The sequence below is a fragment of the Thamnophis sirtalis genome, unplaced genomic scaffold, assembly GCF_051295495.1.
Source record: "Thamnophis sirtalis isolate CommonGarterSnake01/CBP01778 unplaced genomic scaffold, rThaSir2_p1.2 scaffold_5, whole genome shotgun sequence".
Taxonomy (NCBI): Eukaryota; Metazoa; Chordata; class Lepidosauria; order Squamata; family Natricidae; genus Thamnophis; species Thamnophis sirtalis.
Genome location: NW_028261385.1, coordinates 17,907,643 through 17,933,636, shown reverse-complemented (window position 1 = coordinate 17,933,636; position 25,994 = coordinate 17,907,643). Strand labels below are relative to the sequence as shown.

General features: G+C 42.5%; 1 protein-coding gene across 8 annotated transcripts in view; it reads right to left on the bottom strand.

Annotated features, from left to right (window-relative positions):
* NEDD4L (NEDD4 like E3 ubiquitin protein ligase) overlaps positions 1–25,994 on the bottom strand; it is a 352,866-nt gene that overhangs the window by 151,566 nt on the left and 175,306 nt on the right. For 3 of the 8 annotated variants that reach the window (XM_087715361.1, XM_087715363.1, XM_087715362.1), the window contains exons 3-5: positions 19,120–19,201; positions 17,069–17,107; positions 7,063–7,116 (exon numbers count right to left, since the gene is read on the bottom strand). In XM_087715361.1, the coding sequence (XP_087571487.1) occupies positions 7,063–7,116; positions 17,069–17,107; positions 19,120–19,201 (175 nt within the window). Of the gene's footprint in view, positions 1–907; positions 2,173–7,062; positions 7,117–17,068; positions 17,108–19,119; positions 19,202–25,994 lie in introns of those variants that run through there. The other 5 variants (XM_087715360.1, XM_087715358.1, XM_087715359.1 and 2 more) reach the window with 5 other exon arrangements.

Here is a 25,994-nt window from a genome sequence, read left to right as displayed (position 1 = left end):
TCCTAATTTTAAAGCAGAAGCAAAGCAGTTAATTTTGAAAATATCAAAATGATTATTTAAATGCTTGGAAAAATAAATGTTTTCACCTGGAGCCAAAAAAAAATCAAAAATCAAAAAATGCCAGTACCAGAATGTAGAAACCTGGCAATGCTTTTATTGTACCGTATACTGTAAATCTGATACCTATTATATTTCAAAGCTGAATATTACCACAAAGTGCTTGTTCATTGTTACAACTAATGGTTGTAAAACCAAACTGAACTGAATAAATCAAAACATTCTGAGGTTCCATGCAGTTTTTCAAGTTGCTAGAAATTTATAACTAGTTATCTAACCGCCCAATGTACAGGAATAGCTTAATTAATAATACTCCTATTTAAACATACAATGATGCACCTATTTAAATAAGTAAAAATATTGTAACGCCATTGATTTTAATCTAGATCCTTGGTTCTTTTATCGTTCAAGTCTAACGTGTTTGTGCATGTATTTGTGTGTGTATTGTGTGTGTTGTGTACATCATATATTAACCAGATTTCAATTATTCGAAGCTATGAAGATTGAAGAATTTTTGAAATCCTAATTTATCATCTGGAGCACTAGTTATAAAAAGTGATACAGCAGTTTACAGATTTGTTACCAAAAAAGAATCCCTATTGTATTTAGATGATGTAACATTAAATTAAGTAACATCTGAGTCAGTAGCATTTATAAAAACCACTTCTCTGGATTTAGTCATAATTTAGCAAAGGAAGATGCTCTGAGATTATTCTGGATGTATACAGTTCTTTCTAGCAGTGCAGAGTTGTGTTGCAAAATTACATAACGCACCCTGGATTTATTTGTTTACTTATTGAGCCAGCAAAGTGAACATTTAAGTTGCCAGGATACTGGTGTTTCTACTTACTGATGAGTTGGCTGCCAGGGGAGCAGCTGTATTTGAATTTTCTTGCCCACATGATTGGTTCTTCTCGTGAGTTACAAGAATTCTGAAATGCTGCTGCCTTGAGTTTTGATCTGGACAAATTTTAAAAGTGCATCCTTGCCCAGGGGAAATCCGTTCGACTGAATTGCTTCTGGCCATGTCGGGGCCACTCTGGTCATTTCCACAATGGGCATCTTCTTCCATGGGGCTAATTCGCTCGGCCTGCGGCTGAATTGGATATGAAGTGCTCCTCCCCAGCCGTATCCGTGGGTACCTGACTAGCCTGTCTCCTTTTGTTCCGGTAAAGCCAAAATTACAATCCGCTCCTGCGCCGTTTGATTGAGACTGCTGCAACTGAAGAACAAATAGCTGTTTCCCAGAGTTGGCTGACCCATCTGGCAGGTGTTGCAAAGACCAGCGCCTGGGTTCTGAGCACGAATTATTATTTTGGGCCTCTGGACCAAACGGCATCAGCGTAACTTGAGGCATATCTACACTTGAAGCCCGATGCTGAATCCTTACCCCGCTAATATTTAAATCCAGCGCAGGCTTGTTTATATTGTCCTCTTGACTACTGGCTGTACCCTCATTATTCCAGTTGTTAGAAGGTATCGTACAAAATATTGTGTGGTTAGAAGATCCTCCGTTGACCTCATGTCCCAGGTTCTCAAGTTCTCTCGTTGGAGAATCCTCTGGGGTTATCTGTGAACTGCTTGGAGAAGAATGGCTTCCATCAAGAGAGGTACACCGCTCCCCAAGACCAGAAAAAGGACACGACTCCTCTGCGGGAGATCCAGATTCATTAGCATGTCCATTCACAGCATTGCGCTGAAGGGAGATCTGCATGGATGAGCTCCTCATGGGACGCGCATCAATGCTGTTCAGAAGCTGCGGGATAAACATGGATGTGCTTCTTTTCAAGGAGCCGCCTTCCTGCAGACGGCCGCTGCCATCTTCACAATCGATTCTTCGCCTGGAGAAAGGGTGAGCCCCATTCCTTCTGGGCAAAGTGTGGCATGCCACGAAAAAGTCGTCATTATCCTCCCTCTCGGGGTCTAGGATCTCCAGTTCAGGAGCTGTATTGCTTCGCCCCGAGCCAAAATGAAACCGCAACCGATGGGCCATGGTCTCGGGGAGAAAGCAGAGGAGAGGGAAGGCAACAAGGCCAGGCACTGCCAGCAGTTAAGAACTAAAGACATAAACTCCAAGAAAAAGTGTCCCATCTGCCAAAGTGTTAGCACTGCTGCACTGATAGCGACAGATAGCAGAAATAGCCCAAGTGGCAAGCGACATTCCATGCGTGATTGGGCAAGACCAATCCGTGCTCCTCCACACTGTGACATCGGGTAGGAGGGCTGGTGTCACATGACCTGTTTTCCCCTCTCCAATACAAGCGACTATTCCTCCCCCCCCTCTTTAATACCAGCAAGAGCCTGAAACAGCACCTTCCCAGCTGCTCCTTTTCCATCAGAAAGGATCGGTCCCAGCGGGAGATCTCTCACAGCTGACTAAGGCAGCAAGCGCACTCAGCTAGCTCTGCTATAAATCTAAACTGCATCATATTTGCAGAAGACTTTTGAATTACTGCAAAAGAGGGGGGGGAAATGAGTGGGTGTGTGTCTGTGTGTGAAACCACAGGCACAAACTCACACAGAGGAGACTTCCTTTCTCTCTTCTTCCCTACCCTGTCGAATTGCCCCTCTTATGCTATCAAAATTCTCAGGCTGGTCAGATATTGCTGAAATGATTGGAGGAAGACATGCATGTGTGTGCACACACACACACATAAAAAGAGAGCAAAATAAGCACACACACACAGAGGGAGCGAGACAGAGAGAGAGAAAGAGAGACAGGGAGAAAAAGAGAGAAACAGAGACACACAGAGAGAAAGAGACAGAGAGACTGAGACAGAAAGAGACAGAGACAGAAACACACACACAAACATACACACAGAGAGAGGGAGCGAGACAGAGAGAGAGAGAAAGAGAGACAGGGAGAGAGAGAGAGAAACAGAGACACACAGAGAGAAAGAGACAGAGAGACAGAGTCAGAAAGAGACAGAGACAGAAACACACACACAAACATACACACAGAGAAAGAGACAGGGAGTGAGAGAGAAACAGAGAGAGGGAATGAGAATGTGTGAGAGAGATTTTGTACAGCCTCCCAATGTCTTTTGAAAACTACAAATAAAGCGTAAGATCTCACTCTTTCTTCCCTTCTACTGAAAAGCAATTTAAACGCTCCTCTTTCTGTCCTAGCAACCAACCCAGATATCAAGTTGCCACTGCAAACAAACGGCAATGACCTTCTTCAACCACATTCAAACTTTTTCAGGAGAGAAAAGGAAAGAGATTCTTACATGCACAATTCAAGAGGCAACTCCATCCATCTTCCTGTTCCCTAGGCTGTAGAAGACAGGGCAGGCGATAAAAACTGGAGCAGGGTTAAGCATGAAGAACTGTACAGAATTTGAGTTAAACTCCATGCTTAAACAATGGCAGCCTTCCAGTGAGAAAGTGAGCAGTAATAGAAAGGTTGAATTGCCAGCAAGAAATAGAGCTCTGCTTTGTTAGGAGCCAAGAAGCGTCAGACGTACAGACAGATGGACTGGAACCCAAAATTAAACAATGCCCAAATCCGATTCTGCTGTGAGTGGCTGTTTAGAAAGGGGTGGGCAGAAACAGGCATCTTATGGTCTCAAAATCCGCAGGCAGCACGAATTAAAAACTGGGTCAGTGAAACTAAAGTGTTTATTACGGAGATAATGGTTTTCTGTATGAGAACCTCACAGCAAAAGCTACAGAGAGAGAAAAAAAATCATGGGAATATCCACCAAGGATGATGTCCTAAATATTTCAGGCTTAAGTATTCTAATGATTTATTTCACGTGAAGAAAGTTAAGTCTCCAAAGGGGACAAAACTTTCAGTAATTAAGGTTTGAGGTTTTATTCAACTTGTATGCCGCCCTATTCCCGAAGGGACTCAGGGCGGCGAACAAACCGGAAGGGAAGGGAACAATACAAAAGGGGAAAAAAACAAGACAAACAACAATGCAAAACCAGTTTAAAAGGTCTCAACAAACACACCAATTCGAGTGGGGATGGAACTCAACAGCCCCAGGCCTGCCGGAACAGCCAGGTCTTAATGGCTTTACGGAAAGCCTGAAGTGTAGGGAGGGTCCGAATCTCCACGGGGAGCTCGTTCCAGAGGGCCGGAGCAGCCACAGAGAAGGCCCTCCTCCGGGTGGTCGACAATCGGCATTGGCCGGCAGATGGAATTCGGAGGAGGCCTAGTCTGTGGAATCTAATAGGTCTTTGGGAGGTGATCGGCAGGAGGCGGTCTCTCAAGTACCCAGGTCCAATATCATGTAGGGCTTTATAAGTGACGACTAGCACCTTGAAGCGTATCCGGAGACCAATAGGCAGCCAGTGCAGCTCGTGGAGGATAGGTGTAGCGTGGGTGTACTGAGGTGCACCCACAATCGCTCATGCAGCTGCATTCTGGACAAGCTGGAGTCTCTGAATGCTCTTCAAGGGCTACCCCATGTAGAGCGCATTGCAGTAGTCCAGTCTTGAGGTCACAAGGGCGTGAGTGACTGTTGTGAGAGCCTCCCGGTTCAGGTAGGGACACAATTGGTGCACCAGGCGGACCTGGGCAAATGCCCCCCTGGTCACAGCCGACAAATGGTGATCTAAAGTCAGCTGTGGATCCAGGAGGATTCCTAAATTGCGAACCCTGTCTGAGGGGCGTATAATTTCACCTCCCAGCCTGAGAGTTGGAATACATGGCCAATTATTGGGAGGGAAAAACACAAGCAAGTTTGTTTACCCCCATCCAGACCCTAACAGCCTCCAGGCACTGACACATCACGTCAACCGCTTCACTGAGTTGGTACGGGGTGGACAGATACAACTGTGTATCCTCCGTGTACTGGTGATATTTTATCCCGTGCCGCCGAATGATCTCACCCAGCGGCTTCATTTAGATGTTAAACAGGAGGGGGGACAGGACCGAACCCTGTGGCACCCCATACTTAATGGGTCTAGGGGTCGACCTCTGCCCTCCAACCAACACCGACTGCGACCTGTCCGAGAGGTAGGAGGAGAACCACCGAAAAACGGTGCCTCCCACTCCCACCTCTCGCAACCGTCGCAGAAGGATACCATGGTCGATGGTATTGAAGGCCACTGAGAGGTCAAGGATCACTAGAACGGAGGCATGGCCCCTGTCTCTGGCTCTCCAGAGATCATCAGTCAGTGCGACCAAAGCAGTTTCCGTGATGTAGCCAGGCCTGAATCCAGACTGAAAGGAGTCTAGATAATTGGTTTCATCCAAGGACCGCCGGAGCTGAGAAGCCATTAATTAAAATACCAAGGTCAGCATAATCCTCTGATTTGTTAAACAGGCAGGAAAAAAGCAGTATTAATAATAATACTGATCAGATCATCCATCTGCTGCTGTTTTGAATAAAGTCTGAAACATCTTTAGCATATTTAAACACAATTTGAGGACATATTTCCATCTTATTTGATTAATCAACCAACTATGATACTATAACTACTTTTGTAACCTTTCTCCCAAAGGCTTCACTGGTTATTTTAACCATTTTAAGCACTTACAAATACAAGTTTGGACTCCGGAGAGAAGGTATTTTGGTAACAAGTGATTTGTGATGAATACAAGCTAGCAAAGGAAAGTTTAAATACCTCTTTACTTCTCTTTTTACTCCAAACCTTTTGGTAGACTCTGAACTGTATCTATAGGCTCCAATACTTACAACATGAACTTTAATTTAATTTGAACACATTTTATATTCTTTCTAACAGTGCAGTTATCTGCAATAACTCACAATAACCGTTCTTTATAATAAAATCAGAGCAAAATTCCCCAAGGGAGGGAGATGAGAGGAAAGGAAGTAGATAAATAAAAATAAATAAATGGTACTTTAACATTCATTAGATCATAAATAAAAGGAACGTTAAATGCATTTTTAAAGATAGGCCTGGTTCAAATTATAAGCTGAAAACCAGCAACACAGAAACTACATCGGCAAGTAGGTTGGATTAAAGAAATTTGGGAGCTGTTATAGAAAAGTCACAGGGACACCGTAGATCAGTGGCTAAGACGCTGAGCTTGTCGACCAGAAAGATCGGCAGTTTGGCAGTTCGAATCCCTAGGGCTATGTAACGGAGTGAGCTCCCGTTACGTATCCCAGCTTCTGCCAACCTAGCAGTTCGAAAGTACATAAAAATGCAAGTAGAAAAATAGGGACCACCTTTAGTGGGAAGGTAACAGCGTTCTGTGCTCCTTCAGCATTTAGTCATGCTGGCCACATGACCACAGAGACGTCTTCGGACAGCGTTGGCTCTTTGGCTTGGAAACAGAGATGAACACCGCCCCCTAGAGCCAGGAACGACTAGCACATATGTGTGAGGGGAACCTTTACCTTTTCCTATAGAAAAGCCTCTGCATCAGGGGTGTCAAACTCGTGGCCAGCAGGCTAGATGTTCCACGCGCTGGTCACGCTCCCACCCGATTTAGAGAAGGGGGAAAAGTCACGATACATTACGTGACACCATTGTGACGATGCAAGTTTGACACCCCTGCTCTACATTTATTAGCTATTTCCTGGAAAAGGGATACAGCAGTTGCTCTTCACCTGAGTGGATTCATATGGAGGCTTGGAAGTCACACCATACTTCAGTGATTAGAGAAACCAAGTGCATGGCAGCCAGCTCAGGTTAGTTGACCTTTTATTAACCTGGTTTCTCATCAAACAGTTTTCAACCTTCCTGGATCCAAGCCTAGGCATCTTGCTGCTTAATTGCATTAGCATGTTTTCCACATCTCTACTATATTTGACATCTCTCTTCAGTAGCGAAAATGAGTTACCACCATTAAGTCTAAGGTTCTGAAGCCATTGAAGGGCTTAATAGCTATTTGCTATCTTCTTGTCAATCTGAAAAGGAACTGTATTTATTAGCCTCTTACTACTAATGCATATTACATCTCTCCCTGTCTCACTTTAAAGAAATATTTTCCCCAGTGGAGAGAGGGAGAGAAGGAAAAATGAAACATATGGCACAATGTTCTCATCCATAAAGTCAATAACCGTAGGGGGGAAAAATACTCACCAATCTATTTTCATCAAACACTTCAAACAGCAGTCTATGATTAGATGGATTTACCTATAAGGGAAGAAACAGAGAAGTCTATAAATCCAAATTCATTTGGCTCTTGCTTTTCTTCCCCCCACCCCATGAGACTTGTTTTAAAAATGGAGGTTTATTTTCTCCAAGAGTTCCAAATTGAACCTCCCTCCCCCCCGCGCCCCGCCCTTATGTCATATCCCTTATTAAGCCAAGCTCCATCAAGTGGCAAAATTTAGCTGACTTTGGTCAATTGCAAAAAGCTGAACAAGGTCATATCTGATCGGGATGGGATAGGAAGAGAGAAGCTAGGATACCCCAATTTGTAAGCAAACTGAGAATTGAAAAGAACAATTTAGTATCATTAGCAAATTTGACTATTCTACCTGATCTCAGATTATTTCTACATCATGTTAAAAGGCACTGGTCCTAGGACCGAACCAGGGGTGGGTTTCAACCGGTTCGCAGCGGTCCCTGCGAACCGGTTGGTCGCCGAACCCGGAAGTAAGTAACTTCCGGGAACGGTGAAGGGCGCGCCCGCCCGCCCACCCACGGTCCTTACCCGGTTTTGACGAGTTCTGCGCTTCCACGCATGTGCAGGACGCATACAGCGCCTGCGCGATCGTCCAGGAGCAGCTGGAGCGTCGCACAGACGCTAGTATGCATGCGTGCACCGCACGCGTGCACAAGGACGCCGCCAGCCCCGTTCCAACCGAATCGGTTGGAACGGGGCGAGAAACCCACCCCTGGACCGAACCCTGGAGGATCCCATTAGTTACATCATTGTAAGAAATATCTGTTGACTCCTACTCTTTGTTTTTTACTCTTCAACCAGTTATTTACCCACAAGAAGACCTGCTGTGTTATTTCATAGCAGTTAAGCTTACTGAGAAGTCTTTGATGAGGGACTTAATCAAAGTTTTTTTTTTTTTAAAAAAAAATCTAAGTAGATGATGTATGCTGGCTCACGCTTATTGACTTATTTATTATCAACCTCAAAAATACTCGTGTACGTTATTTAGACAGGACCTTCCCTAGTGAAATCTACAAAGTGTACAATTTTGAGAAGAGCTTCTGGTTTGGGGGGGGGGCACAGGGTGCCAGGGGGAGACTCTATGGCAAGGAGCGGGTTTTCTGGTCAGCTCCACAATTGACAGGGCTTTCGGTTAGGACAGGTAGAGGAAAAAGGATGCCACACTCTTTGAGTGTTTAAGGTTGCCGATCCCTGACTTAGACTTATATACCGCTTTATAGTGCTTTACAGCCCTCTCTAAGCAGTTTACAGAGTCAGCCTATTCCCCCAACAATTTGGTTCCGCATTTTACCCACCTAGGAAGGATGGAAGGCTGAGTCAATCCTGAGCCTGGTGAGATTTGAACTGCCAAATTGCAAACAGCCAGCAGTCAGCAAAAGTCGTGGCACGACATAACCGCGAACGTCAAAAGCGCGCCGACAACACCGCGGCGCTAAAACCGCGATGTCAAAAGCGCGCTGACAACAGCGCGCCGACAGAAGCGCGATTTAACTTAAGGTAAGGTTTAGGGTTAGGTTTAGGTTTAGGTTTAGGGTTAGGTTTAGGGTTAGGTTTAGGGTTAGGTTTAGTTAGGTTTAGGGTTAGGTTTAGGGTTATTTTTAGGATAATGTTACAGCGCGCTTCTGTCGGCGCGCTGTTGTCGGCGCGCTGTTGTCGTGCGGTTTTGTCACCACGCTTTAGTCACACGGGCTTTAGTCGACCGCGGTTTTCTGGTGGAACCAGCAAAAGTAGCCTGAAGTACTGCATTCTAACCACTGTGCCACTGTAGCTCACATCTTTATGAGTAACACCCACCCACCTACTTCTCTCTCCAACTTGTTTCTTCCAATAGAGCTACCCTGATATGAAGGCATTGAAATCATTCTCTAAGTAGTAGCAGCTGCTTGCACCAAGCATACAAACACAATATCTGTCCAGGGGGTCAGATAATGATATTCAGAATGACGCCACATGTGCTGCATCCCTGCTGGCTGCCTATCTTCATATCTATTTTTAAAAGTAGTTTATTTAAATCTATTCTATGTTTAGCCTGATTCTTTAATTTTTGTAAAATCAATTATGATTTTTTTTTATTTTTGAATTTTAGCTCCTCCACCTTCTCAAGAGTTCTTTGATTCCACCCATTGGTTACTAGGCAACAGAAAGTCCAGGAGCTAGCCCAAATCAGGAAAAAAAAACATTCAAAAATAATTGAAACCTCACTTAACACATGGATAAACTCCTTCTCCACATGTCTCCTTTTTTATGACCAATAAGCTTGAAAGTTTAGCATTCTCTACTACTTCTCTGCTCCGAGCAATTCCAAGAAGCTCGAAGAAACATTAGGATTACAGCCTTAATTGCAAGCTAGATGCTACCACACGAACCCTTAGACACTCATAAAAATGTAAATAGTAGAAAAATACAGCTGAATGAAATTATATTGCTGTTGGTTACACAATAAGCCAGCTGTTTTGGCTAGATTTACCATTTTTATTCCATTTTCCAAGGAATGGTTTAAGCTGGTCTTGTTTGATGCTGTTAAAAGATAACCCTAACCCTTTGCAATTGACATGATTTTGTCAATGCCAATGATGTTCAAGGGGTGCTCCAGATATTTTGGGATCACATCCAAGGCGCCTATCACAATTGGTACTATCTTCTCTCTCTCTCTCCCTCCCTCCCTCTCTCTCTCTTGCCATAATAGTTCTTCTTCGATTTGCCATTCTTATTATCCTCATTTATCGGGCCAACAAATACCAGTCTTTACACTTGGGTATTATCTTTTAGTAAGTGGGTAGTGTGATTGAGCAGGCTCAATCTGATGATCAGGCAAGCCTCTACATGTAATAATCATTTCGTTAGAATGCCATACGGATGGTCACATTTCTGATGTACTCGTGACATCTGGTATTTTTCATCATCCCTCAATTTTATGTCCCAGGTTTCTGTTACTTGACCCCCAAAAAAAGCAGCAATACGCCTGTAAGCAACTGATTTACAAGTTTGATCCGTAGCATCCTTCAACAGGAAATAGGAATGATAGCACTTCACCTGAGATCTGGGATCTCCCATAGGCGAAGTAGAAGCTCTGTTCTTGGCTACACAGCAGGGATGCGATCCTACTGGATTAACAACCGGTTTGCTGCGTGCTCGGGTGCAATTCAAAGAATAGTTACCTTCCGGATTACTGCTAGGGAAGGAAAACAGCTTAGGCGTGGCAATGCACTCTGATGTGCAACTCAGCTGAGAAGATAAAGGTAGGTAAAGTGCAGGGGCAGGAGAGGTGGGCCAACTTGATTGTGGGAGTGAACCGGTTCTCCTAAACTCAGTTGAACCGGTTAGCTCCCAGCTGATCGTCGGAGCTACAGGTTCGGACGAACCGGTCCGAACCGGTAGAATCCCACCCCTGCTATATAGATAGTCCTCATTTAGTAACTACAGTTGGGATGTCCAGCTCACTCATTAACATGACTAAATTTACACAATAAATAAACAGCAACTGTGCTGATAATCTTACAGCAACTTTCCTTTGCTTTACAGACCTGGGAAGTTCATAAATGCCAAGGATTGGTCATAAAGTTATTGTTAAAACTGCAAATGGTCACTAGCAAGACAGTTGTTAAATGAGGACTACTTGTAATTCCTCTCACTGTGATAGTCCTAATCCGTCTGAGTTTAGGGGAAGCTTCCACACTTAACACTAATCATAAATTGCCATATCTTTTTTGTTTTTAAATTCAGCCTAAAATTGAATTCGCTTCAGGGCTCTTTCAGACATTTTATAGTTCGTGAAATACAATGCTATAATTTTCAATACATTAGAATATATTTTACTGAATAGATCTAATAGCTGTCAGTCATCTTTCTTCCTCATTCTTGCTTTCCAGGAGTGAACATGTCCAGAAAACTAGTAATATTTGACACACACAGACCCCGATCCCCAGATCTGGGGCAGCTTTACTGTTTTTCTTTGCAGCCTTGCCATTTTATGAATTTCATCAAAATATTTTAAGGCAAATACTGAAAGTTGGATAAACGTTTTGGCTTAACCTACTGTATTAACAATATGGGTTTACTTGGAAACAAGTCCTACTATGCCAGGGGTGTCAAACTCGATTTCATTAAGAGTCACATCAGGGTTGTGTTTGACCTTGGGGGGGGGCAGAGTGGGCGTGGCAAGGGTGGCTCGATGTCACTAGTGTCAGGGGCGCCTGTGGCAGCACAAGCGCTCTTCCAGTGAAAATGGGCTCCCGAGCTTTGTTTTCAGCTGCACCGACCTCCTGCAACCTTCTGCCAGGGAAAATCTGCAGCCCTCTCAAGCTCCCTTTTCCCTGGTAGAGGAAACGTGGGCCAGTCCCTCTCTGTTTCCAGGGCAGCCCCATGGGTTCCACCACAAAACCGCGGTAGACTAAAGCGCGCTCGACGAAAGCGCGTACGTGATGTCATCACAGCGTGACGAAAACAGCACGCTGTGAGCAGTAAACTTAAAATTAACGCATAAATCTAAACCTAACCCCCCCAAACCTAACCCTAAACCTAACCCTAAGCCTAACCCTTAACCTAACCCTAAACCTAACCCTATACCTAACCCTTAACCTAACGCTAAACCTAACGCTAACCCTTAACCTAACCCTAAACCTAACCCTAACGCTTAACGTAACCCTAACCCTAACCCTAACCCTTAACCTAACCCTAACCCTTACCTTTATGTGAATCGGCTTGCTTTAAAAGCGCTTTTTAAAGCGCCCTTTTTTCTCCGCGGTCGTATTTGTCGCGCTGCTGCTGACGTCAGGTACGCGCTTTAATCGGGCGTGCTTTAGTGGACCGCGGTTTTGACGGGTCACGGCCCCATGGGCCAGATCCAGCCCCTGGGCCTTGAGTTTGACACCCCTGTCCTATGCCCTAATGGGACTTATATAACGTATATAATGTATGTAAGATGGCCATCTCAAAAATGAATCCTATGAATGCTTACTTGAAAACAAACCCCACTGCAATCAACTAGGTTTACTCTGCAGCCTGAGAGTTCAGCATTGCAAGCTTTATTAACATAAAGTGCAAACTGACCAAGACACAAGTTCTGCTAGAAAGATTCCCACGTATTAAACTTTGTTATGACTGGAATGGAAAAAGCTAGGACCAGATACCCAGTGCCAAAACAATTCCTAGGATTGTGCATTACTAATCAAAACAAATTTGATCCACTCTCAATTCTGTCCCACTCCCACCCACTCCTTAGTATTAGACAGATTCAGTGTTATTACAAAATATCTACAGAAATCAAACCTTACTTCTCACTGTTAAGACTGCTATAGAAATCCGATTGAAAACCATTTATAATGCTACTGAGACAGTGCCAAAATATTGTTTCTAAAACACTGAGCTTAAAGCAAGCCAACTGGATAGACACTGTTTGAAAAAGACAGTAGCAATTCAACAGCTTACAATGCCTCAGTCTGTTGGCAGACAGCTGCTCCCAAAGATTAAATTTAAATTGCTGAAATTTTACCTTGCCCTTTTTCTGCTTGAGTTCTCCCCCCCCCCCTTTTTCACTCTCTCTTTTTAAATAAAATTCGAGAGAGACGTGAAACAATATACTTTTCCATGTTACAGGACTTCAGTTCACTAAGCTTGAAACAATATAATTTCTAGATAAGGAACACTTTCTATAGCATAAATCAACTCCAAGTAATTGAAGAAGACATCTGTCGGAGACACAGAATTGGAATGTGTGAAGTGTCACTTAGGGATGTAATTTGGAAGATACAGAAGAAGTAATACAAAGAGTGAGAGTTGATAATCCTGGATAATTGTGAGAATACAGAACATGACTAGGGATTGTAATATGTCTACACTAACACACACTAAGAATAATTGTATGTCGCAAACAATTATGTTTTTGTGAAACATTTGGGCATGGCCTAGATGCTTTGAGCTATTTATAGTCCAATTCTCTTTCTTTTCTTAATCTATTAATTAAGAATAATCTGGTAGATTAGGAAATCAAGCATGCTACTCCAAAAGTTGCGGATTACATGGGAACAATAGAGTAAAATTAGAAGGCACCAGCGTGGATAAGTTTGAAAAAATTACCAAAGCACCAGTGGTGGGATTCATTTTCTTTTACTATTGGTTCTGTGGGCGTGGTGTGGCTTGGTGAGTGTGGCAGGGGAAGGAGCTATAAAATCTCCATTCCCACCCCACTCCAGGGGAAGGATACTGCAAAATCCTCATTCCCTCTCGATCAGCTGGGACTCAGATGGCAGAGAATAGATGTGGGCGGGGCCAGTCAGAGGCAGTATTTACTGGTTCTCCAAACTACTCAAAATTTCAGCTACTGGTTCTCCAGAACTGGTCAGAACCTGCTGAATACCACCTCTGCAGAGCACTATACGTTATAAATGTTATAAACCCGGGCTGTCAAACTTGCAACGCATGGACCAGCTGCATTACACGCGAGACATATCCATGTGTGTAGCAAAGGGGGGGGGAAGTTGCGATAGTCATGTGATGCCGCAAGTTTGACACCCCTGTTATAAACTAATGTTTTCTATCTCCCACTGATTTTGTTTGAGTGAAATGAGAACACTAAAAGCATTCTAATAATGGGGAACATGCTTAGTAGTAGTCATAGTAAGACTAGATACATCTCAGATTCTATGCCAAATATTTTCATTCAAAGCAAGGAGGGGGGGCATAAAACCTAAAATAAAAGCATCAACCTTAGAGAGAAAGTGCAAATATTGCTAGAGTGGACTGACTTGGAATGAAGCAATTAAGAAAATATTAGAATGTGCAGAAATGGACAGATTAACGCTCATTATTAAGGATAAATAAGAAACTGAATATTTCTTGACCTGGGATGTATTTTAGAAAAGGTTAGACAAAAGAAACAGAAATTAGAAAGGAGGAGATATAAAAAAAAAGGATAGGTTAATGTGGAGAGAATTTGATGATGAAGATGTTATGTACTATTGTAATTGTATGGACATATAATTATATTATTAACAATATTGTGGTGAATATTGTAACAAATATGGGGATTTTGATTGTTTAAAACCCAGATCGCACACTGTTCAGTGGAAATGGAAAGTAACATAAGTAAAATAAATAAAACATGGATTGAAGCAACTTCCTATATTATTATCCCTTCATATGAAAAGTTGTCCCATTTAATGTGCACCTTGCAGGACACTTCATCCTTGTTTCCGTCACATGCTTTTGTTCTTAAGGAGACAGGCTACACTGACACAAATACAACCACAAAGTGATGGGCAGGAGAGTGCAGACATGGGAGGGTAAACGGTGTCCTATTCAGAATGTTCACTTCTAGCCAAGGAAACTAAGATTAGATCAGTATGACTGGGATTGGAAATTCTCGTTCTTATTTGAAACTATCAGGGATCAACAAGAGGAGTCTCAGTTATCCAATACTTTGAAAGTATGTGATGGCTTGTTGGCTTGCCACACTTAAGCCAGCTCTCCAGCAAGCACACCATGGCTCAGTAACAATTCAACAACTCTTGCCACTGAATAAAGGCTAGCAAGTCCTCTTCAAACCTGTTATAGTCCGCCAGCGGCCAGCAGAGCTGGCAACAGATTCGGACAGTGAGAAGGTTGGGGAGGAACATGGGGAGGTTGGGGAGCCAGTCCTAGAGGCTGGGGAAGGCTCTGATGAGGGCTCCGTGCCAGAGGCAGAGAGGAGGCCAGAGCCATATGCCAGTTATCAGCTGCCTTCAGAGTCAGATATCATTGAGGCAGATGAACAGCTGGAGCCTGTTCTCACTGTGCACATGCACAGAGTTGTCAGACGAAGGGAACAGCTAAAGAACAGGGGTCGACTTGGGAGTAGGGCCACAGGTGGACGATGAATGGCCCCTCCCAGAGGAAATAAAAGAGGAGCGAAAGGGGAGTGGAGTTTGCAGGAGACAATTCGTTTGCTTAATTGGTTTGTGACTCTCCGAGACTTCTTGCCAAGGTTTGCAGATATCGGCCTGGCAGCTCTCCAAGCCAGATAAGGTCTGTGACTGTACATCCTCCCTTGAAAGACTTTGCTGGATGTAAATGAGCAGAATTCACAGTAAATTAATAAAAGGGTTTTTTGTCAGGACAAGGAGTATGCTTTATACTTTTGGGACACCTCGGTCAGAACAAAACTTTTATACCCCAGAGATTACAACCAGAACTTCCTATAATGACCATCATTTACTATCATCAAAGGGACATGAGTAGCAAGTTGTGTTGCCAAAACTCTTTCATCTTTGTAAGATACAAGTCTTCAACGTATTCCTGTCCGTCACCCAAGTGTAGGTATCCCTTCTGAACAATCTCTAACAATGTACTCAACCTTGAGAGATCAGTCTATGATTAACCAGAAGGCGGCTCAAAGGTGAGACACAACAAATCTGGAAGATCTAGTTAAAGATTTGGAACTTTAGATCTGGTTAAATCAGGGGTGGGCTGCTGGGGGTTCGCAGGGGTTCAGGAGAACCTCTAGCTAAGATTCTGTGCAGTTCGGAAAACCGCCAAATCCCTTTCCTGGTTGGCCCCGCCCATCCCGCCCCACTCCTCTCAGAAGTCCCCACGCAGCCCATTTTGGATGCAGATAAGTGCAGGGGGTGCACGGAAGCCCAGGGAGGGCGGAAAACAGGCCTACCAAAAGTTTGGGGAGGCTGGAAATGGGCCTGTTTCTGGCCTCTGGAGCCTGGGAAGGACATTTTTGCCCTCCCTTAGGCTTGAGGAAAGGCTCCGGAGCCTGAGGAGGGCAAAAATGCCCCCTGCCATAACGCAGGAGTCCCACCATGGCTGCACCCATGCAGCAACCGGGCAGAGAACCCCTTGCTAAAATTTTTGAAGCCCACCCCCGGGTTAAAGTCTGAGTCTTTTTCTCAGGCACACACACAATTTCAGTTCTCTCTGTAAATAAAAAAGAAGCACTAATCTAGCAGTTTTTGACTTCTTAAAACCTGGTTCAACGACCTAAATAGCAACTTGGACATCAGGATCTGGTTTTTTTTAACCAAACATGGTTACCTTTTTTCTAGTGTTTTTCTCCACCTCTATCTGCTTATCTTTTCTTCATTCCTTTGCTCCAATTAAAACTAAGGCAACTAAGAAAATGGGGAAGCTATAACATTCTGGCTAAACCAGGCCTGTCAAACTGATGGCCCGTGGGCCAGATGCGTCACACGCAGGCCATGCGCACCCTTGCTCCACAAAGGCAAAAAATGTCTGATACATCACAATACACCACATGATGCAATTGAGTTTGACACCCGTGATACTGTTGTGGCCCGCCAGTGGCCAGTGGAGCTGGCAGCAGAGTCAGACAGTGAGGAGGTTGGGGAGGAACATGGGCCAGTCCTGGAGGCTGAGGGAAGCTCAGACAAGGGCTCTGCGTCAGAGGCAGAGAAGGAGCTAGACAGCAGAGAGGCAGAGGAACAGCTGGAGCCTATTCCCAGTGTGCGCATGTACAGAGCTGCCAGAAGACAAGAACAAATAAGAAAGCAGGGTCGACTTAGGAGTAAAGCCAAACCTTGGAGGTGATTGGCCCCTCCCAAAGGAAACAAAAAAGGAGCGAATGGGGAGTGGGCTTACGCAAGAAACAATTCGTTCATTCAGTCATTTCAAGAGTGGAAAGTTCTGTTTGTGACTATAAGAGACTCTGTGCCAAATGTTGCCTTGCCCTGCCTTTGGAAACTAGTTATCTGGCAGCTCGCCAAGCAAGATAAGGTTCGTGTTGATAAATATTCCTCTGACAGGCTGTTTGCCAAGCCTTGCTGATTGTGAATGAAAGGAATTCACAGTCGTGTAAATAAAAGAGGTTTTTCTGGGACCAATACTTGTTAAGGAAGCTTAGGTCAAAACAGATCTAAACAGACAACAAAACTCTTGGTGTTGTTGTTGTTGTTGTTGGCAAATTAATGGTATACAAGTATTCAATGTAGAGTAAAACTTTTTAAAACCAAAACTTACTCTAAAATAAAATTCCTCGTTCCATTTCGGATTTAGAGTCTGTAAGGGGAAAAAAAGAGGTGGAAATTTTAGTAACACAATCCTTTAGAAAATGCTGGAAACATAACAGTACAATTTGTGGTGCATTACAACAGAACAGAGAGAGGGAGGAGGGAAGGAAAATCACTGGGACAGCTTTCGTCAGGAATAAAGACATTGTTATCAAAAGGCTTCAAATTCATTTGCTAAGCAAACTACTTGTGGGAGGCCATGTGAAGTGGGATAAACCAGAAATAGATGCCACTATTATTAGGAACTACACAGTGGGAGTTGATCAGGGATGACCTGGGCAGAGATGTCTTAATAAAGAGAGTTAAATATTTCATTATTAAAAATTCTTCAGCGTGTCACTGGGGAAGTTATTGAAGGATACGGTGAAGAATATGCCAGTAGAATGATTGCCACCAGTCATGTTATTATTTACACAAGCATAATTTATATTCTCTACTCCTAAAAAAGGAAAGGAATACCAAGAGATACATTTCAAAATATGGTTCAATAATCTTATTTAATTGATCTATCAATTAACGTATTGGGAATACCTGAGAGAGCTTATAAGAAAAACCTTTTTTTTAACCTTATAAACCAAAAAAAGGGGGGGCACAGATTTTTTTTAAAAGCATGAAAAACACCTCAATTTATATTTTTTCCCCAAATAGCAACAATATCATGAGGAAAAGAATAAAAAGATATTGGGTAAATGATCATCCTTGTGAAGTGACAATCCTTTATTCATTTTTAAAGACCAGGAACAGAACAAATAAACCCGATAAATTAGGTTTGGTAATTAACCTGAGAAAGAGAATACCAACATTAACAAAGCCCATTATTGCTTTCTTTCTGGAGTGCAGGAGAAATGGAGCAAAGCATCTTTTCATATACTTACTTAAAGGTAAAGGTTCCCCTTGCACTTATATGCTAGTGGTTCCTGACTCTAGGGGGCGAAGCTCATCTCCGTTTCAAAGCCAAAGAGCCAGCGCTATCCGAAGGCATCTCCGTGGTCATGTGGCTGGCATGACTAAATGCCAAAGGCATACGGAACACTGTTACCTTCCCACCAAAGGCGGTTCCTATTTTTCTACTTGCATTTGTACATGCTTTCAAAGTGTTAGGTTGGCAAAAGCTGGGACAAGAAACGGGAGCTCACTCCGTTGCGCGGCGCTAGGGATTCGAACAGCCGAACTGCTGACCTTTCTGATCGACAAGCTCAGCGTCTTAGCCACTGAGCCATCGTGTCCCTTCATATTTACTTAGATATGTATAAATTAGGATGATACCTGATCTTGAACCTTAGGCTGTTAATAACAGTATTAATAACTTAATATTCAGTGATGATGTTACATCATATTCAGAATTAATGTTACATGTTCTGTTTGGCTGAGATTGAAATAAAAGGTTCTGAATCACTGATACTTTTGTCACATCATGCCAATGGAATATTATTAGTGAGCATCTACTACAAGGGCCTTGCTAAGGCCGCCAAATTTAGACTGACGCAAAAGTTCCAAGCACCAGCAGATGGCAGCAAAGATACATAAAACATTTTTGTGCCATCTACTGCCCCTCTGGATTTCTGAAAATCCTAAACTTTGCACCCTAGATTTTCTATTCAATTCCACAAATGATCATCAAAATCTAGTAGACCAGCTGGCGGACTTATAATAAGAGTTTTTCAAAGTTGATTCTAGCTTTAGGGAATTCTTGGGTATTTTTATTATTTATTTATATCCTATCTTTGTTATTTTTATAAATAATTCAAGGTGGCCAACATATCTGATACTTCTTCTTCCTATTTTCCCTACAACAGCAAACTTGTGACGTGCATTGGGCTGAGAGAGCATGACTGATCCAAAGTCACCCAGCCTGCTTTCATGCCTAAGGCAGGCCTGGAATTCATGATCGCCTGGCTTTAACCACTAGACCAGATTGGCTCCCAGGCTAGAAATAACTGGTCTTTTTGAAACACATGAGAAATACAGGTTTTTAAATGTGTGCTTATTACTTCTACTTACTTTTTTAATAGTTTTCGTTTGCACCAGGGCAAGTTCTCGGTTTTCATCTGCTACATACAACGAAAGTTTCACGTAAGGATCACTGCAACAGAGAAACCTGCTGTTAATATTACATTACATAATGTAATTTCCTAAGACGACTTATTGTCAAGCTGTTGTATTTGTACACTTATGAAATTTGTATTGTATTGCTGAAACCAGTTCAACTCCCCAAGGCGTGCAAGAAAATAAATAAAATGAAACAAAACATCTACCCTAATGAAAATTAAAAACAAGCATGAAAAAACATCAGTAACTCACACACATGTAGGCACGCCGTTTAAAAAATTCCTTATGACTCTTTCCTTAACATCAGAGCGCAGAACAACTCAACAAGTTAAAACCAACATCAATAAGTAATAGCAAAAATCACCTTGAAGACCAAATGATGAAGGTAAGGATCACATCCAGAGACCCTCTGGAAGAGTCCAGCTTTTTCTAGCTTCTGGAAATCCACTACTGAAAGTCCCTAATTTCTAGAGACTAGATGACATAACTGAAAATGTTTTCTAGCCTCAGACACCCTTCACCTCATGCATCACAAAAGTTTGATGCATCCGTAGGCCTCTACTGGTTCGCCTGGATGGAAGTCATCCTGGAGGTGGTTACTGGATTAAATAGAAGATCCCAACTCCACTCCACTATCTATCTTAGCTGTTTTTCTGCCAATGTTAACCACATACTCTGTTTCCCCGAAAATAAGACCTCCTTGGATAATAAGACCAATTGGGCTTTTGAGCGCATGCACTAAAATAAGCCCTCCCCAAAAAATTAGCCCTCCCTGAAAATATTGCAACAGGTGACCACGAGGTGACCACGTTTGCTGCCTCCTGCTCCTCAAAAATAATAAGACCTCCCCAGAAATAAGGCCAAGTGCTTATTTCAGGGGTCAAAAGAATATAAGATCCTGTCTTATATTTGGGGAAACATGGTATTTACTCTTCTACTGTTTAACCTTTTATAGTATTGTTTTATCAGATTGTAAGCTGCCCAGAGTCACTTGACATGAGATGGGCATCGTATAAATTTCATAAGTAAATAAATATAATTCTGTCAAATGGCTATCTAAACTATTCTTGAAAACCTCCAGTGAGGGAACACCCATAAGTTTAACCATTCCATTGCTTAATATCCGTGTTTCCCTGAAATAACTCCAAAAATAACTTCCAAACTCCAAAAATCGGCTGCCGAGTCTTCCAGCATCTATAGTGGGCTGGCTGCCGGACAGAAAATCTTCCAGACAGAGAGTCTTCCAGACGGAGAGTCTTCCAGCAGCCAGCCCACCATAGAGAGCACTCCTAGAGCGGCCGATGCTGGAAGACTCGGCAGCCGATTTTTGGAGTTTGAAAATTATGCTTGGAGCATGGCAGCAGCGAGCGGCGGCGGTGCCCTGGGAGAACTGCGCAAGGGCTTGGTAAGGCTGGGGGCAGAAGTGGCGCTCGCACAACCCCCCTCTCCAGCCGGGCAGAGCTCCATGCACTGACCTAGGGGGTATCCCGAATGTGCCAAGCCATGGGAGCTGGGGGCGAGCACAGCGCCACGTGGCTTGGCGCCTTAGTGATACCCCCTAGGTCAGTGAATGGCGTTCTGCCCAGCTGGAGGGGATTTGCCGGGCGGCTGCTCGTGAGAGTGATTACTTCATGGTTGCTTCGCCCCTGAGGCTGTGCCTGGCTCTTCGGGAGCCCGCTTGCAAGGGAGCAGCCGCCCAGCAACCCCAAAACAATAAGCTCTCCCTGATAATAAGTCCAAGGCCATATTTCGTGGGGCAAAAGAAAATAAGACCCTGTCATATTTTCAGGGAAACACGGTAGCACATGCGTTCAAAAGCCTGATTGGGCTTATTATCTGGGGAAGTCTTATTTTCAGGGAAACAGGGTAGTTCTCACAGGAAATTTCTCTTTAGTTCAAGTTGGATCTTTCCCTGTTAAGAATTTCCGCTCGTTGGAATTGTACTGTATTTTTCATATTTGACAAGTTACTCTCCTTGCAACTTGAACCTTTCTATAACCATCCCCATCAACACTTCCAGATTTTGATGGGCTTATTAATCGACTTCAACCTGCTCTTCTGCATAATGCATGAGAACAATTTTAAATTTTCTCACAACTGACAAATCCAATTAGCTGCCTTTTGAGTTACAGAGAGGCATCTACCTCAATTCATCCCAGCATTCCAGAGAATCTTGTTCTCAGCTCTGAAACTCTCTCACCAAGCGATGTTCTGGAAAGCTTCCTAAAATACAGTTTTTTGTTCCTTTGTAAAGCCATTCTACTATATTACCCAGCAGACCTCTGGTTTGACTTTTCTTACAAAGCAGGGAGCCCGCTTGGCAGCCAGGATTTAAAGAGGAGCTGACACATTTGGAGAGAAGGAGAGAAAAAATGGCACCCCTGGGATTTAATTTCCATCGATTGACAGGATGACATCAGCTCAGAAACACGGCTCCAACTCACAGAATATATTTACTTCCCCCTTGGCTTTATACATAGCAGTGCCGTAGCTAGAAATCAAGAAGCGTATTTGTTATTTCTATTTTCATGCTCTACAGCAGAGGTCTTCAAACTTGGCAACTTTAAGACTTGTGGACTTCAACTCCTAAAATTATGGTATTAAGTCTTAAAGTTGCCAAGTTTGGGGACCTTTGTACTACAGTTTTGTTGCTGCAGAAGTGCAGAGTTTGAAGTCTTTGCAACGAGCAGAGAAGTAGTTTGTAAGCAAAAAGATCCCAGTAACAAAATGGGAACAATTAAACAAGGTTGCTGGGTTTACACATCATGCTGCCTTTAATCACAATTTACTGAATAAATCATTCCTGGCTAAGTTTACACAACATGCTAAATAAAATCTGGACTACATCTGAACCTAATCAGTCATAACTGGTCATATCTCACCATCCATTAGATGACTCATTCATTGGATGATTAATTTATGATCTTGGTTGAATAGCTTGGTATATGGTGGGTGAACAAAGCTGTTAGCTGGATGTTCCTGTCCTGATTATCTTAAAATTCTTCTATGTTAAGAAGAATGAACGATGATGCTTGCTTCTCAAAGCACAGAGTCCATGTAGGCTAACTCATCACATATACTGTTATGAAGATGATGGGCAAAGTTGGACTCATTTATTCTTCCATCTTCCATTATCCAAGTTAATATCTGTCACAGGATTTGTATTATCTGTATGGTTGAAGCTGATCTTCAACTCCAGTAGGTCCAACTTCTCCTGTGCTTCTTTGCCCATCATGGCATGAATCTTGGATCTCAATATAAAAAAAAAAACACCCTTCCAAGCCAATACTTCAAATTCTTCCCCCTTCCACCAATTAAATGGATAAGAGTTTCTCGATCTCCACAATTGTAAAATGGGTGGACTTTGTTGTCAATGGTTGATGGCCATCAGAAAGATGGATATGTCTTATCATGATGCCAGGCCTTAAATCATATTGAAGTGGGCCTAAATAATTCATTTAAGATTCTGCACTTGACTTGATGGATGAACTGAGTCCAACATTTCTGGCTCAAGATTTTTTTTCATGGTGCCTGTTTTCGCTGGCAGAGCACTCAGGCCACTACAGGCTCCCCTAACACGAGTAATGTTGAGCTGGCCACACCAACCCCCCTCCCCCCAAGGTCAAACACAATCCTGATGCAGCCCTTAATGAAATCGAGTTTGACACCCCTGCTCTAGAACATCATCCCCCTGAAGTGAGATCAGCCTCAATTAATCCTTCTGGCCTTCTGGAAAACCTTCAAAATATGTTTTTCCCCCAATGAGATTTGAGGAACCCCTGATGGGATACAGCCCTTGTATTAGTTAAGTGCATATGAGATTTTAATTAACCTGCTCAAATCCTGACTGTACTTATGTTGATTATTTAATTGCCTTAGTTGGTTCTTATATTTAATTTTAAATAGTTGGTTTTGTTGTATGCCACCCAGAGTCACCTTGTACGAGATGGCCAGTCATGTACATTTGATTAAATATATAAATAAAATATGTGTTTTAAAGAGGCTTCTCTTAATGCTGGGGGGAAAAAAATCTCTCAATCAGCATCCCTTTATCTTAAAGTTATGTAAGTTTCAAACACCGGGCCACGACTAATATACAAGTATATTTAAATAGTTATGTAACGGTGATATCTGTGCTGATTTGCAGTTGGTCTTGTGCAGAAGGCACAGAAAAGTTAATGGAAAATCCGTCAATATGGATAGTTTAGGTATCATGTAGAATGAATGAATTGATCTAAGACTGCTAACTGAACTGCCAGTCATTAAATAAGCATTTTATGGAGCTTCCCCCATTAAAAGAAAATCTGTTTTAATATATATTTATAGTTGAGGTTTAGCAAGTCCCCAAATTTTAAATATATAAAATCAAGTTCAAGAGAAAAAGTTTCTTACAGCAAACTTTCCTTGTTTTTTTTCTTCACCAGATGTTTTGAACTACCATTAAGCTGCAATTTTAAAACAAACTTGCAGATTCCGTATCTGATCTCATCCTTAAAAGCAACCCTAAAAAAAAAAAAAGTTTATTTTGGCTTGGAATTCATTGGTAAACCAGGATCTTACAGAATTATGGTTGACCCTCTTAGTTGCTACATTAAAACGCTTAGCTGTTCCAGACTGAGTACATCTGAACACATGGTACTTTAAATAGCTGGAATGATTTTTCAAGTTTATGTTTTATTTATCAAATTTATACTTGCTGCCAAGCCAAGTTACTGCTCAGCTCTTTGGATCTCACAAGCAAGCTGATTGATTTCATTCTCTTGAATTTCTATGATTTCAACTTGAGAACAGCAAGGATAACAAACAAAAAAAGTAGTGGCAAAACAGATGAGTTATTAGAAAGGCAATACTTGCACACTAAGACTATATTTAATAGTTTCAAAATAGGTGTTTTCCCCTTTCTAAATTCTTATTGCTGTCTGAAGCTAATTATAGCTATACTTCATATTTGGAAAGTTTCTGCACTGCATTTTAAATTTCAGGAACAGCAGGAATATTTTACAATAATTTTTGTAACCATAACACGGAAATATTGCATGATTTTAGCATTGCTGATTTTGGAAATTAACAGATTTGCTGCATATTCCTTCGTTAATTTAAATGCACACATTTTCCTCCATGGAAAAGTATTTTTAAAAATCTTTTATTTATTTATATCCTGCTTTTATTACCTATAAATAATTCAAGATGGTGAACACACACCATACTCCTTCCTCCTCCTATTTTTCCCATAACAACCACCTTGTGATTTGGGTTGAGAGAGTGAAATATAGGAGATGAAAGAAAGGACTTCAATTTTTAATAATAAAACAACTTGAATCTGCAAATATATTTTAGTGGGTTCTCTTAAAAACTTGATTCTTGTTCAAACGATTGAATTAAAGGAGGCTTCATGAGTTAGAACAGGGGTGTCATACTCGATTTCATTGAGGGCCGCATCAGGGTTGTGTTTGACCTCGGAGAACTTGGTTGTGTGGCTGGGGATGGGCATGGTAGGTTCCTTCCTTCCTTCCTTCCTTCCTTCCTTCCTTCCTTCCTTCCTTCCTTCCTTCCTTCCTTCCTTCTCTTCTTTTTCCTTTCCTCTTCATTCTCCTTTCTTCTTCCTTCCCCTCTGTCCCTATTTTTTCTTCCTTTCTCTCTTCCCATTTTTCCTTCTTTTTCTTTGTCTTTCCTCTTTCCCTTTCTCCTTTTCTAACCCTTCTTGCATGCTCAAATGCAAAAGGGGAAACATTTCTCCTTTTGTTTTGTTTTGAGTTTGTTTCAATAGCCCCCTGCCAGCAAAAACGGAGGTCAGGGGGCTGTGTGCACCTTGCCCCCCGAGCTCGGTTTCTGCTGGCAGAGGCACCATGGGCCGGTCCTTTGCTGTTTCCGGGGTGGCATCGCGGGCCAGATCTAAGCACTCTGCGGGCCAAATCCAGCCCGTGGGCCTTGAGTTTAACACAATTGAGTTAGAATATCTCATTCTTCACTACTGTCTTTGAATATATTGTCTTCATCCATCAAATATTTACCATCGCCCCCCCGCAAAAACATGCATGCTGCTTTCTCCTCCTTCTAATAATTCTGTGAGCTAGATTGGTAGGCATGAAGACTGGCCTCACTGAAGATTTCTGTAGATGACCCTAAAACTTCACAGTTCTACCTCGACATGGTGCCCTCCAGATGGATTGGGCTTCCCCTTGCAAAATTCCCCGATAAAATTGTGGTTCCAGTCACTACCATCTCTAACTTTTACTGTACGCCACCTGAAGCTGTTTAGTCACTGCATAACCTATTTCCATGGAAAGGATTTATCTCCACTGAAAAGTAACAAAATAAATTATTTTGGGGGCTGGACCTGTTTAAATGATGCTCGCAGGAGGATCACAAATCCTACTTAATGCCAGAGTATAGGCAGAAAGCTGCCACTAGCCCAGGTATCACGTGGAAAACATTTCCTCAAGCAGGACTATCAAAGAGCAACAGTCTAGTTTCCCCAGTCTTCTGAAGAATGAATGTTTAAGTTTATTTTTTGTTCCATGGCTGATTTCAGAGCTTAAGAGACTAACTTGGCTGCATAAATTCCAAGTTCCTTGTATGTTTAAGTAAAACCTCCTCTGTCGTTTATTTTAACCCATTTTAATCGTTACAATGTATGTGTGGACTTTGAGGGAGGACAGAAAGAGTAAATCAATCCAGAGTTCTCGCTGGAGGCACAGATGACCAGACTCAAATTATTCAACTTTAGACATATTATCAGTGGTGGGATTCAACCTCACTTTGCGCGTGCGCACACACACACACACACACGGTCCATTTGAAAACAGCTCTAAAACATACCGCATTTT